Below are 15,587 nucleotides of genomic sequence, written 5' to 3' on the forward strand. Positions count from 1 at the left end.
TTTTTCAACTAACTGTTCCAGTTTGTAGGCCAGCTCTACTCACAGAAGTTGCTGTATTTAGAAATAAAGCAGAGGAATCAGAAGAGATAGGAAATAAGAATATACACAGAGGTTGCTGAGGTTGTTATTTGTCCTTCATTCTCAGAGGACCTGACATCAGGAAGGGGATGCCATGACATGTGAGTGAATTGAATTTAAGGGAGGGAGGGCAGTGCAAGGGCACCTGCCTCACTTTCCCCTCCAGGGTCACCTGAGTCCAGTGGCAGGATATAGATCCAATTCATTTTCATGTCATGGCGAGAAGGAAGGATGAACAACAAGTTCTGTGAGTAGAGTTGGCCCACAAACTGGAACTGGTCAGTTGGAAAACTCCTTCCTTCCTTTCTTCTTTCCTTTCCTCTTTCCCTTCCTTCTCTCTGCCCACATAGGGTATTATACTCCTGATGAGAGATGAGAAAGTGGCAAGGCCTGAGAAACCCTAAGTCCAGCTGACCTTGTGGGCTTCCTGAGAAGCTCTGAGACTACCTGACCTTGAGGGTCACAATTAATGCTGGCCAATAGCAGTAATTCAATACTAATTCTGTTGGTCAGTGAGCTGTAGAACTCAATGATGGGAACTGCCCCACTCTGAGGATTTGTACCATTACACCACAATATTAGCACATCAACCTAATCTTTGCTTCTCTTTCCCATAAAGTTGGGAATCCCTTGTTTCTGCCCCTTTGCTAAACTTTGGAACTTTAGCCTGCTGTCCAACAGCATATAAATCTTTGCTCCTTAACTTGGGACTGAGTATGTGAATTCTTTCACCAAAGTCACACTGATTTGAGATATAACCTAAATTGTATTGAAAAAATGCTCTTGGGGTAGCATTCTAGATCCCTTGGATGGAATCTATTTGGAGCAAAGGAATACATAAATGTGTTCAGGGGAAATTGTCCAAAGTGTTGTCTGATATAATGGTTCTGAATTTGGAATCAGTAACTAATATGACCTTGGTTGTTGAGTTGTTGTTGAGTTGTGACTAACTTTTATGCCCCCATTTGAGGTTTTCTTGACAATGATACTAGAGTCCTTTGCCATTTCCTTCTCTATGTCATTTTCCAGATGAGGAAATTGAGGTAAACAGTGTTAAATGATTTGCCAGGGTCACACAGTGACCCAGTGTCTGAGGCCAGATTTGCACTCAGGAAGAGGAATCTTCTTGACTTCAAGCCCTACAATATGCATTGTGACACCTATTGACTTTAGACAGTTCACTTTATGAACATGAGTTACTTTATAAAACAAGGGAGTTGGACTAGACAACCTCGAAGTTCCTTTCAGTTATACCAACCTGTTTATACTCCGGGAATTTTCTCTAGTTGTCCCTCCTACCTGAAATGTTACCCCTCCTACTCCAACAAATTACCTCCTTGGTTTCTTTGTGTTCTCAACCGAACACTTTCTACTGGAAGCCATCTTTAGCCCTTCTTTCAAAGCTATCCTTTTAATTACTCTCTTTTAATCCTGTACATAACTTATTTTGTATTTATCTGTTTGCATATTGTTTCCCTTCTTATTATGTAAACTTTTTTCTTTTGCCCCTTTTTGTATTACCACCTTTTTGTATTTTGTATCTTAGAATAGTACCTGACACATAGTAGGCCTTTAATAAATATTGATTGATTGATGCTTTGATCTCCAGAACAATGTAGGAAACATGTTTACAACTGAGGACTAAACACCTGTCCCGTTAATGTTTAGGCCATGGTCACTTTTCCTCTGTAATGCCAGAGAAACTGAGGCAAGATAGAGATTAGAGAGTTTTTAATATTTAATATTTTATTTGGATTTCTGAGAGGGAGAGATTGTGCTGGGGGCATGATGCCCCCAGGGCTGATGACCAAAGCATCCGGCTATGAATGTCCATTTACCATGAAATATACACCCTTGGCTCTAAGCTCTGGTAGCTAAACAAAGGCAGGGGGTGGAGTCCAAACTCTGGTGATCAGGAATTTCCAGGTAGGGACCATCAATCCAGTTCCAACAGACTGGAGGTAGGGGGTTAGGACCATATATTTTTACTAATTGGGAGTTAAGGAGGTGTTCAGCTACAGCCAGAAAGTCTGAAACTTAAGCCTTATAAACAGTACCAATTAGGTACCTGAGATAGGACATCTGGAGTTTTATCTTTTGGAATGTCAGATCTCCACAGCCCTAATTATCTCAGTTCTAATAAACAGAAAAGGGGGTTGCAACCAGGTAAACTGAGGCAGAACAATTTAGGGAAACTGAGGCAGGACAATTTAGGGAACTGTGGTACAACACTCCAGACCAATAATGACAAACTTACATAGAAATAAGGATCACTAAATTATATATAAGGATGCCTGTTGACAGAATATTGACTTAGATCCTATATTAACAATTATCTATGTTCTATTGTATTTTATTTATTTTTGCTAAATATTTCCCAATTATATTTTAATCTGCTTTTGATCCCATTGGCCCAAGGACCCAACCGTTTAACACTGCTACTCTGGACTATTGTAATAATTTCTTGAATAGTCTCCTTTCCTCCTGTCTGCTGCCCAATCCATTCTTCACACAACTGCCAAAATAATTTTCCTAATGCATTGTTGTTGTACAGTCATTTTCAGTCATGTCCAACTCTTTGTGACCTCATTTGAGGTTTTCTTGGCAAAAAAACTAAAATGGTTTGCCATTTCCTTCTCCAGCTCATTTTACAGATGAAGAAATTGAGACAAACAGGATTAAGTGGCTTGCTCAAGGTTACAAAGCTTGTAATTGTCTGAGGCCAGATTTGAACTCAGGCAGAAGAATCTTCCTGATTCCAGGCCCAGCATTCTGTCAACTTTATCACTTAGCTATTTGTCTTAATGCACAGAACTTATTATTTCACTCCTCCCTTATCCACCAAAAACCTTTAAGTGTGTACCTAGCTCTCTAGGATAGGGTTACAAACTACCTTCCCAACTTGCCTTCAAAGCACAGTTCAGGTGTCACGTCACCTACAAGAAACTTTTTTCTTGATTTCTCCTTCACCTGCTTCCTATTATCCTGTTTACTCCAATTACAATGTATTTATTCTATAAATTTTATATAGGCTTTTGTGCACTGTTTTCACTCAGTAGAATGTAACTTCCCGGAGGTCAGGAACTATTCTTGTTTTTTACTTGAAATCAACCTGCTAATCATTGCATACAGTGCAATAATGTGTCATTACATTCATGTATTATAACATACTCTGGGCTAAATATAAATATATATAAATATAAATCAACATGGTGTTGTAAAAGATCGCCAGAAGTCCTAGAAGGAGGGTATGTAAACAACAGTCACACATATGCCTCCTTCAGCAGTCAAGAGATAGTCCAAAACCAATCTATTGTCCATTGCTTCACATGTCAGGGGATCCAATGATCCCCACAAGTTTTTGAAGTCTTGCAACAGTCTTATCAGGTCTCAGAGAATCCAATGATTCCTGAGGGTTTTGAATTCCAACAATTTTTGATGTCTATGATTCAAACGCCATAACTGCCATATTCATTAAGTGGTGGACACAGTCAGCAATGGAACCACCTGATGTTTCTTGGGTCTTCTCCTTCCTTTCAAGGGTCTGCTCTGTCTCTCTGCGATGGACAAGGCGAATATGGCTCGTTGGCACCCATCTGATTCTTTCTCCACCTGTAGAGATACAAGCAAACCCTCTCCCCCAAGAAGTTAACCTATCTTGTCCCTTCCATTCACCACTTTCTGGGTCTCTCCACATCACCTGGCGATTATCTAAAGATAGTGGAACTGCTCGCACTGGACACCGGACACTTTGAAAAAAAAAATCAGAATATTTGTAGGAAGAATAAGGAGTATGGGTTAAGGTTTTGGATAGTTTATGAAATGGAATAACTTCAAATTTCTGAAAGACTCATGTGGAACAACAAGCACTTAAAATTAAACAGTGAAACTAGAGAGCACAAAACTCAAACCATTGCTACATGTATTTGTGGAGTATCTACAAGAACAAGAAGATATTTGAAAACTTGAAGTAAGAACAATAAAAAGCTTGGTAATTTTCTTAAAAAAAAAAAACATAAAATAGAAAACATTTTTAGAGCTAGAAGAGGCCTTAGAGATCTAAATTTCAGTCATACTGTTCACTTTACAAATAAGAAAATAACCCGAAAGAAGTCAAATAACTTCCTTGAGAGCATTGTTTGTGATTTATTTGGAAACTTCAGCATGAAAATTTTGGTAGACTATTATAGTCCCCAAACGATGAAATATATAGTAAAACAATTGAGCAAGTCATTTAAATTTTGCATTTCAATATTCTTTATCTGCAAAATGAGGATGTATTCCTGTCCTGCCTATCTCAATTCAATTCAACCAGTATTTTTTAAGCCCCTGTTATGTGAAAGACAATGGAGATACAAAGATTAAAAAAAAATTTTTAATGTTTTATAAATTATAAAGCATTAATACATATGAGCTGTTTTTTTCTCCTTTTTTTTTTACATTCAGAAGAGAAATATTGAGATTATAACTGAGAACCAGGTTCTCCTTTTTAGCTTCCAGAACTTTTTCTGTTTCTCATCTTCTACTAGCTAAAATATTTTTCTCTTGTCTCACTTGTTTCTTCTCCTTAAATCCTACATCTTCAGGAAATCTACCCAGACAATAGTTATATTTAAGATAAAACCAAATATTCAGCTAGAACTAAGAAAAATTCCATGTTTGAATCTAGGTATTAATACATTCTCAAAATTTGTATAAATAATCAAATTCTGAGGGTTTGCACTAGAATGATGATCATTTGAGTGAAATGAAGAGAATGGACGTGTAAGATGTATTATGAAGATAGAATTTATAAAACTTGGCAGCTGATTAGATATAAAAGATGATACAAAAAGTTGCAAATATGGGTGATGGACGAATGGTGATGCCATCAACAAAAAATAAGGAGACTAAAAAGAAACAAAAGTTTTTTTGGGAAAAGGTAATAAGTTTTGTTTTGGACATTTTGACTTTGAGATACCAGTAGAACACCAGTGAGAAAAATCTTATAGAGTTAGTAATACTCTAGTAGAGAGTTCAGGAGACAGACTGGGGTTGCACATATGGGAGTGGAAATCATTAAAAGATATGATACCTTTGTTATAAACTAATAAGATCACCAAAATAGAAAGAGTCCTTTTTATCTGATATGTTTCCTAAAACTAATTTTCTCAAACTGCTCCTTCTCTATTCATTTTAAAGATATTGCTTTTTGTTGTTGTATTAAACACAGTACTTTCTTGTTTGCAAAATTGTTTCATTTTTCTGTAATCAAACTAATTGACTTTGCCTCTAAGGATGTTTTTGATTTGTTTGATTAAAATGTCACTCTTTTCTTAATTTAAATAAATAATCACATTCTTGATTTTTGATCCACATGTCAAAGTATGTTATAAAAATATAATCTCTATCATGTAGACATGTAGACAATATAACGGATATTGAAGATCATCGATGGAAGTATAGCACTAGGTTTTGGGCTTATGTTAATATTAGTAATTTCTTTTCTGGGATTATATTTTATTTATTCTTTTTATATTATGTACATACATAGTTATTTTCATATTTGTTTCTCACATTTGAATGTGAGCTTCTTTTTTATTTATTTATTTAATAGCCTTTTATTTACAGATTATGTGTATGGATAACTTTACAGCATTGACAATTGCCAAACCTCTTGTTCCAATTTTTCCCCTCTTTGTTCCAATTTTTCCCCTCTTGAATGTGAGCTTCTTGAAAGCGGCAACTGTTTTAACTTCTCTTTGCATTCTTGGCCCATAACAGTATCTAGCATAGAGTAAACACTTAATAAATGCTTTTTGATTGCTTATAATAAATATTATGCTTATAATAATAATCAATTGAATGAACATATACAAGTTAAGTAAAATGAAGATATAAATGAGCAATCTTCTAGGGACTAATGCACATTTTATTGTTTTGTGTTTCAGACCTGAAAATTCATCTTCAGACTACAGATTATGGCAACTTTTTGAATGAAGAAACTGTCCCACTCACAGTTTCTACCATTGACAACAAAATGAGGAAAAAATTATGTAGAGATTTTGAGCATTTAAGAAACAATTCCCTGGAGCCGCTCAGCACATTTTTCACATATATGACGTAAGTAAAAGTTAGCTCTATATAGATCTTAAGCTGCCGTTTTCTTAACTGATCCCTCCTGGCTATTTAAAATGTGAGACAACAGAATAAATTCTATTACCTTTTCCACTGTTTATACATTTTAATATATAAATGTTAGGGACAATCTGAGTTAGCAAAAAAAGCCTTGGATTTGGAGTCCTGGTCAGACAACTTATTAAGTTTCCTTATCTGTAAAATGAAACTACATGACATCATTATAAGTGTATTGATATAAAGAAGATGGACTTTTATGGTATATGAATGTTATGAAATATTACTGTTCTATAAAAAAACAATCAGCAGGATGATTTCAGAAAAGGACTAGAGACACTAACATGAACCTATGTCAAGTGAAGTGAGCAGAACCAAAAGAATACTACACATAGCAACAACAAGATTATGTGATCAATTCTTTTTTTAAAAATCAATTAATACTTTTTTTTTAATTAAAGCTTTTTATTTTTCAAAACATATGTGTGGACAATTCTTCAACATTAGCCCATACAAAATCTTGTGTTCCAATTTTGCCCCCCTTTCCCTACATCCTCCTCTAGATGGCAAGTAGTCCAGTATATGTTAAATATGGTAGAAATATATGTTAAATCCAATATATGCATATATATTTATGCAATTATTGTGACGCGCAAGAGGAAAAAGTAAAGCAAAATAAAATGCAAGCAAATAATAAAAAGAGTGAAAATGCTATGTTGTGAACCACACTCTGGTATGGCTCTCTCTGGGTGTAGATGGCTCTCTTCATCACTGAACAACTGGAACTGGTTTGAATCATCTCATTGTTGAAGAGAACCACTTCCATCAGAATTGATCATCGTATAATTTTGTTGTTAAATCTCCTGGTTCTGCTCATTTCATTTAGCATCAGTTCATGTAAGTCTCTCCAGGTCTTTCTGAAATCATCCTGCTGGTTATTTCTTACAGAAAAATAATATTCCATAACATTCATATACCATAACTTATTCAGCCATTCTCCAACTGATGGGCATCCACTCAGTTTCCAGTTTCTAGCCACTACAAAAAGGGCTGCCACAAACATTTTTGCACATGTGGGTCCCTTTCCCTCCTTTAAGATCTCTGTGGGATAAAAGTCCAGTAGAAACATTGCTGGATCAAAAGGTATGCACAGTTTGATAACTTTTTGAGCATAATTCCAGATTGCTCTCCAGAATGGCTAGATCCAGTCACAGTTCCACCAACAATATATCAGTGCCCAGTTTTCCCACATTCCCCCCCAAGATTCATCATTATCTTTTCCTGTCATCTTAGCCAATCTGACAGATATCTAGTGGTATCCCAGAGTTGTCTTAATTTGCATTTCTCTGATCAATAGTGATTTAGAGTACTTTTTCATATGATTAGAAATAGTTTCAATTTTTTCATCTGAAAATTGTCCATTACCTTTGACCATTTATCAATTGGAGAAGGGCTTGAATTCTAATAAATTTCAGTCAATTCTCTATATATTTTAGAATTGAGGCCTTTATCGAACCTTTGAGTGTAAAAATGTTTTCCCAATTTACTGCTTCCCTTCTAATTTTATGTACCCTTGCCTCATTTTTTACTGAAGAGAATGCAACCATTAATCAATAGTTCTCTCTTCTCCTTTCTCAGCTCAAATCACTTAGATGTCTTCTACTTTCTCACAAGATAATGTGGCTCTTCCCCTTGCTAAGGCAAACTTTTCCACATGTACAAATGACTGCATCTCATTCTGTTTTCTCCAGCAAATTACTACCTTTACCATCATGACTAATTTATATTCAATCTATTCTTGTCTACTGATTGTTTCCCTGCTGCCTACAATGTCTTCTCAGCCTCCAAGAAACCCTCACTTGATCCCTCTAACCCTGCTTGTTATTGCCATATAGCTGTTCTCTCTTTTGTGGCTAAATTCCATTAGAAGGCTTTTTTATAATTTGACACCTCTTCTTAAATCTCTGCAATCTGGCTTCAAAGTTCATCATTCCACTGAAACAACTTCCTTCAAAGTTATCCATTTTAATCACCAAATCTAATGGCCTTTTCTTAATCCTTATCTTTGACCTCTTCTGTGCCTTTTACACTGTCAATCATCCTTTTTTCTTTGTTATTGTTTTCTTTCTAGGTTTCTATGACTTAGCCCTCTCCTGAAACACATGCTACCTATCTGTACTTGTCAGCCTCTTTTGCTGAATCTTCATTCAAGTTCTACCCACTCACCATGGGTGCTCCCCAAGATGTTGCTCTGGATCCTTTTCTCTCTCCTATTTTACTTGGTGATTTTATCAGCTCCCATGAATAAAATTGAATTTTTTATATAGATGGTTTGCAGATCTATTTGTCCAGCTCAAATCTCTTTGCTGACTTCCAATTTCGCATTTCCAACTGCCTATTGGAAATCTCAATCTAGTTATTTTGTGAACATACTAAATTCAACATTTCTAAGACTGAGCTCATTATCTATTCTACACATTTTCTCTTCTTCTAAAAGTTCCCTTTTACTGTCAAGGATACCACTATTCTTCCAGACAATGCGAAACTTAGATGTCACCCTCAACTCATCATGTCTCTCTCACTTCTCATAACCAATCACTTTCCAAGACTTGTTATTTCTACTTTTGTAACATCTCGATGTTATATTCCTGAGTTGAGGACCTTCATTACATTCCCCTTTACAGCTTCCTTTTGTATGTTGTCTTTGCTCCTTTGATAAGTTCCTTGAAGGAGGGTATTATCTTTTTGCTTTTATTTGTATGCTCAGCACTTAATACAGTGCCTAACACACTGTAAGCATTTAATAAATATTTGTTTTCCCAATAAACGCTTTTTAATTATGCTATGTTATTTCTCTCCTTATAACACTAACACCCTGGTACAGGTCCTCATCACTCTTTTCCTAGACTAATCCAAAATCCTGCTGCTAGGTTTCCCTGCCTCAAGTCTTTCTCCTCTCCTAGTCTATCTTCCACTTCACTTTTTGTTTTGTTTTGTTAAATTTTTAAAGCTTTTTATTTTCAAAACATATGCACAGATAATTTGACGACATTGACCCTTGCATAGCCTTATGTTTCGGATTTTCTCCTCCTTTCTTCCACCCCCTTCCCTAGTTGGCAAGAAATCTAATATATGTTATACATGTTAAAATATATGTTAAATCCAATTTGTATAAACATTTATACAATTCTCTTGCTGCACAAGAAAAATCAGATCCAAAAAAGAAAATAAATGAATAAGAAAACAAAAGGCAAGTGAACTACAACAAAAAGAGTGAGGATGTTATGTTGTGATCCACACTCAGTTCCCACAGTTTTCTCTGTGGGTATAGATGGCTGTCATCATCACAAGATCATTGGAACTGGCATCAGTCATCTCATTTCTGGGAAAAGTCACCTTCATTAGAATTGATTGTAGTTTAATATTGATATTGCCATGTACAATGATATGATTCTGCTCATTTCATTCAGCAATCAGTTCATGCAAGTCTCTCCAGGCCTCTCTAAAATCATCCAGCTGATCATTTCCTATAGAACAATAATATTCCATAACATTCATATACCACAATTTATCCAACCATTCTCCAATTGATGGGCATCCACTCATTTTCCAGTTTCTTGCCATTACGAAAAGAGCTGCCACAAACATTTTTGCACATCCTCTGCTCCACTTTTAAATTGATCTTCCAAAAGTTCAAGTCTGACCATGGCACACCCTCATTGAATAAACTCCAATGTCTCCTTACTGCATCCAGGGTTAAATACAAAATCTTCTGTTTTGACTTTTAAAGCCCTCCATAATCTGACCCCCTTCCACCTTTCTGTCTTTCTACCTTGCTTTGCTTTGTGTTCTTTGTGGTCTAGTAGTACTGATTTCTTGGATGTTCCTTGCACATGATACTTCATCTTTTGATTCAGGGCATTTTCATTGGCTATTCCCCATTTCTGGAACTCTTTGCTCATCTCCATCTACTGGATTCCCTGGCTTCCTAAGTCTCAATTAAAGTCCCACCTTTTACAAAAAGCCTTTATCAGTCTCCTTAATCTAAGTATCTTTCTTCTAATTTTACCTCCTGCTTACCTTGTACATAACCTCTTTTTGTAAAGCTATTTGCAGCACAAGACTATGATCTTCTGGAGAGCAGGTAGTATCTCTCTCCACTTTTTTTTTTGGGGGGGTATCTAAATATATAGCAGAGTGACTAACACAGAGAAGATACTAAATGTTTGTTAGTTATTATACTAGTGGAATCATAAATCCAGTTTATATCCCTATCCAAGATCTCTTTACAAAAAGAAGCTATCAATTAATTAACAAGTATATATCAAGTACTTGATTGTATGTGAGTTACTTTGCTGGAGTCTGGGGACATAAAAGACAGAAGTAAAAATCATCCTTGCCTTCAAGAAGTTTAGAGTCTTTTTTTTTTTTTAAATTTATTTTATTTTATTTTTTAATTTAATAGCCTTTTATTTACAGGTTATATGTATGAGTAACTTTACAGCATTAACAATGCCAAACCTCTTGTTCCAATTTTTCACCTCTTACTCCCCACCCCCTCCCCCAGATGGCAGGATGTCCAGTAGATGTTAAATATATTAAAATATAAATTAGATACACAATGAGTATACATGACCAAACTGTTATTTTGCTGTACAAAAAGAATCAGACTCTGAAATATTGTACAATTAGCTTGTGAAGGAAATCAAAAATGCAGGTGGGCATAAATATAGGGATTGGGAATTCAATGTAATGGTTTTTAGTCATCACCCAGAGTTCTTTCTGTGGGGAAGTTTAGAGTCTTACAGAGGAAACAATATAGATAGATATAGATATATGTACACATATGAGAAAGAGAGAGAGAGACAGGGAGGGCATTTTACAAAATATATACAAGGTGATGATGTAAGAGAGGTACATAGGAGACATCAGATAAGGTCTCCGCTAACTGTATTATATATTTTAAAGGATTAGCAAGTTGTACATAATAGTCATGCAGTTTTTTTATTATACTATGTTATGGAAATGTTTTATTACATAAATTAAAAATTGACTAACCAAATGAATATATAAATACATAAATACACATGGATTTGGAGAGTTGGAAAAGAGGCAGGAATATGTTCTAAGTATAGGTGACAACCAGTATAAAAAGAAGAAATAATGAATGTCAAGAATGAGGAATAATAAGAAAGCCTATTTGGATGTACTACAATGTTCCTGGAGAATAGTAAAAGTGTTACAGGTCTGGAAAGATAGGATATGGCTATTGTGAAAGACTTTAAAAGCCAAATAGGAGTTTATATATTTATATTTGGTCTTAGAGATAATAAGGAGCTTAGAGTTTACTAAGCAGTAAAGTAACATGGTCAGATTTATGTTTTAGGAATATAAGTTTGGTAGCTTTGTGAAGAATATATTGGAGAAAGAAGAGATTTGAAAGTAGAAAGATCAATTTTAAAGCTAATAAAATAGTTCAGACCAAAGGGTGATAAATGGCTTAAACTAGGGTAAGTAAATGTAAAAAGAGAGAAGAATACAGATATGAGGAAGGAAATAATATTTTACAAGAGATGGGATATGTGAAGTAAATAAGAATGAGGAATCTACATTGTACATAGCAATAGCAAGATTATACGATGATCAATTCTGATGGACATGGCTCTCTTCAATAATGAGATGATTCAGACCAGTTAGTTCTAATGGTCTTGTGAGGAAGAGAGCCATTTATACCTAGAGAGAGAACTGTGGAAACTGAGTGGTTCACAACGTAGCATTTTCACTCTTTTTGTTGTTGTTTGTTTGCATTTTATTTTCTTTCTCATTTTTTTCTGGTTTGATTTGATTTTTCTTGTGCAGCAAATATGTATGTATATATTGGGTTTAACATATATTGCTACTATATCTAATAAATTTGCCATCTGGGGAGGGGGTGGGGGAAGGGGGGAAATTGGAACACAAGGTTTTGCAAGGATTACTATTGAAGAATTATCCATGCATATGTTTTGAAAAATAAGCTTTAATTAAAAAAAAAAAAAAAAAAAGACAGAGGAATCTAGAATAATGTCAAGGTTTCAAACCTTATTTGGTTGACAAAGAGGATGGTGCCCCTTGACAGGAATAAGGAAATTTTGAAGAAGAGTAGATTTGGGAGAAAGATAATGAGTTCTCTTTTGGACATGTTGAATTTGAGATATTTCTGGAGACATCCAACTGAAAATGCCCAATAGTCACTTGGCTAAATGGAATTAGGGCTCAGAAATTAAAAGACTTTCTAAAGACTGGCTTTCTAAAATATAAATCTGGGAGCCATCACCATAGAGCTCTTAATTAATGAAACTCATGTGAGTTGATGAAGGCACTGAGAGAGCATAAAGAGAGAAGAAAAGAGGGCCCAGGACAGAGCTTTTGTATATACATAACTAGTTATGTTCTCAATAATGATTCAGCAAAGGAGATTACCATGGAACTATCTAACAGATAGAAAGAGAACCAAGAAAGAACAGGATTAAGAAAACCAAAAGAGGAAAGAGCACTTGGAGGACAACAGGGTCAACAACTTTAAATGTTACAAATAAGTGAAGAACTGAATAAAAAACAGCAAATGGTAAATCAGAAAATCCTTGGTCACTTTGGAGTGGGCTATTTCAATTGAATGATGAAATTGAAAATCAGATTACAGATGATTTAGGAGTGGAAGGAGAGAAAGAGAGAATGCTATAGAGATAGCTTTTCCAAGGAATTTGGCTGAAAAAAGTGAGGAGAAATGTAAATTACAAAGATGTTAGGACCTAATGGGCTTTTTCAGGATAGGGAAGACTTGAGTGAGTTTACAGGTAGCAGCAAAGGACAATATTAGAGATTAATAATAGTCTTCTCTTAGACAACTATTTGGGAGATTTTCCTTATATCAAGCAAATTCTCCCTCTAATTTTGCCTTCTGAGGTAGGTGAGGGCTTTTTAAACACCCAAAGACAGCTCTCCTATTGCCTCTTTTCTTCACCAAGGTGAACATCCCGTGTTCATCATCCTGACTGAGCTCCTTGGGACTTTCCAGTTTATCCATGTCAGTGAACTTAATTCTTTCAGGGATAGTTTTATGGATCTTTGGAAGTCATTATTATGCATATATTTAACATTCACTCTCCAACTCAGGTGCAGTTATATGATTGATAATGTGATTCTGCTGATCAATGGTGTGCTACAAAAGAAATCTGTCAAGGATATTCTTAAGAAGTGTCACCCCCTGGGAAGTTTTTTGCAAATGGAAGCTATCAACATCGTGGAGACACCCTCAGATCTGTTCAATGCTGTTCTGGTTGAAACACCTTTGGGTATGCAAGTGTATACAATGCTTGATTTCGCTATAGATTTCATTTTTTTTTTATACAGACAACATCATTGAAATCCATACCTTACTTTTCCATATTTGATTAGTTCATGAATTAGACTGCATAGCAGGTGAATTCCAGTATTTTCCATTTTTAGGGAGGACTTTATATCACTGGTTTCTTAACCTTTTATTAAAGCTTTATGTCTATAAAAATCACAAACAAAGCATTATAAGTATATATAATATACAATATAAGTATATAATAAAGTATAGATATGTATATGTCTGTGTCTGTATGTATATAATATGTAGCCTTTCGGAATGAGAACCTTAGAGTTTCTAAAAAATAACCTGAAAGAATATTTTTGTCATATTTTGCATTGGGTTATAATTAATGTTGCTAAAAGCAGTTTTAATCAATTCAGTGCTAAAGGGATACTTTTGTAAGTATTATCCATTTAATATTTGTTAGGAAAAGTGAACAGTGATAGTTTGCTATGAAGATTGCTCACCAGTGTGGCCAATTTCTATTACAAAAACTAAAAGAGAGTAATTATTATAACAATTAATCATCACTTAATTTCATAGTGCACTATAGATTATTCCTTTAGTGTCCCATCCTTCCTCTGAATTAGAGTTATAGAATCATGGAGTCGAAAGCAATATTTAAGATCAAAACCTTTTCAATAGTCTTAGGAAAATCTTGTCTTCTCCTCCCCCCAAAGCACAAGATAAGACAAATTATATTCTTGCTTTTATTCTACAATCTTTCAATATAGTCTTTGCTTCAAAACCTCTAGCGACAGGGAACCTATTCTCTCCAGAGACAGCCCTTTCCACTTTGTGATAGCTCTAATTGTAGGGAATGTTTTTCTTACATTAAACTCAGATCTATAATTTCTATCCATTACCCCTAATTCTACTCTAAGAGTCAAGAATAAATTTAATCCCTTTTCCATAAAACAGTTCTTTATATGCTTAAAGATAGCTTTCATGTCTTCATCATTCATCTCTTTTCTGGGCTAAACATTTCCATTTTCCTCAAACCATCCTCATGTCATGTGCCCTAAACCTTTCATCATCCTATTTTGCAAGTGCTCCAGTTTGGCCTGGAGAAGGAATGGGCAGAGGAATGCCATAGTAGCTAGAGTGCAGGGCCTGGAGTCAGGAAGACTCATTTCCCTTAGTTCAAATCTAGCCTCAGATCCATACTAGCTGTGTAACCCTGCGTAAGTCACTTAACCCTGCTTGCCTCAGTTTCTTCATCTATAAAATGAACTTGAAAAGGAAATGGCAAATCACACCAGTGCCTTTGCCAAGAATACCCCAAATGGGATCAGAAAGAATCAGGCACAATTGAAATAACAATCCATTTTATAGATGTGTAGGAAAAGGGTTGACAAACCCTAAGTGCCTTTTTACCTTAAGAATAGCCTAACTTTCCCTTCTCACAGAAGCTGAGGTTGAAAAAAGACAGTATCATTGTAGCATGTCTTTTATAATGTATATTTTTAATATAATATAATTTTTTATAATATAATAATCTTTATTATAGAGGATTCCTGGGTGACAAAGCTCCTATTAATACAGCTTTTTCATTGTAATTAATAGTCTTAGAGTATTGCCTAGGACAACAATAAGCAACTTGTGAAAGATCAAATAGCCACTATTTATCAAACTTGTCTAAGTTTTCCTAGTTTTGAGGCCAGATCTCATCTGCTCATGTATATAGAATATGAAAGATTCACAATAGACTCTTGCAGAAACTGCAAGACATGATTTCTGATCTCCAAGAGTTTATTGTGATTGTGAGATAAAATATGCATTGGAAATTAAATAACAGCCAAAGAAAGTATAATTGTCAAATGAGTACACAAATTATAAAGACTTTAGAACTTCAGAGGAGGAAGGACATTACTATGGGCTGAAGTGATTAAGAAAAGCCTCATGGGAGAGAAAGAATTGTATATACAACACCTTCTATATGCCAGACACTGTACTAAATGCTGATTACAAATATGCCATTTGATTATTTTTCTTTTCTTTTTTTTGCTGAGGCAAT

General features: G+C 35.0%; 1 protein-coding gene across 1 annotated transcript in view; it reads left to right on the forward strand.

The window, feature by feature from the left end:
- Window positions 1-15,587, forward strand: part of ATP6V0D2 (ATPase H+ transporting V0 subunit d2) — a 33,032-nt gene that overhangs the window by 9,222 nt on the left and 8,223 nt on the right. The window contains exons 2-3 of the mRNA XM_031946949.1: window positions 6,009-6,180; window positions 13,348-13,526. Of these exons, the coding sequence (XP_031802809.1) occupies window positions 6,009-6,180; window positions 13,348-13,526 (351 nt within the window). The remainder of the gene's footprint in view (window positions 1-6,008; window positions 6,181-13,347; window positions 13,527-15,587) is intronic.

The sequence above is a fragment of the Sarcophilus harrisii genome, chromosome 1, assembly GCF_902635505.1.
Source record: "Sarcophilus harrisii chromosome 1, mSarHar1.11, whole genome shotgun sequence".
Lineage (NCBI taxonomy): Eukaryota > Metazoa > Chordata > Mammalia > Dasyuromorphia > Dasyuridae > Sarcophilus > Sarcophilus harrisii.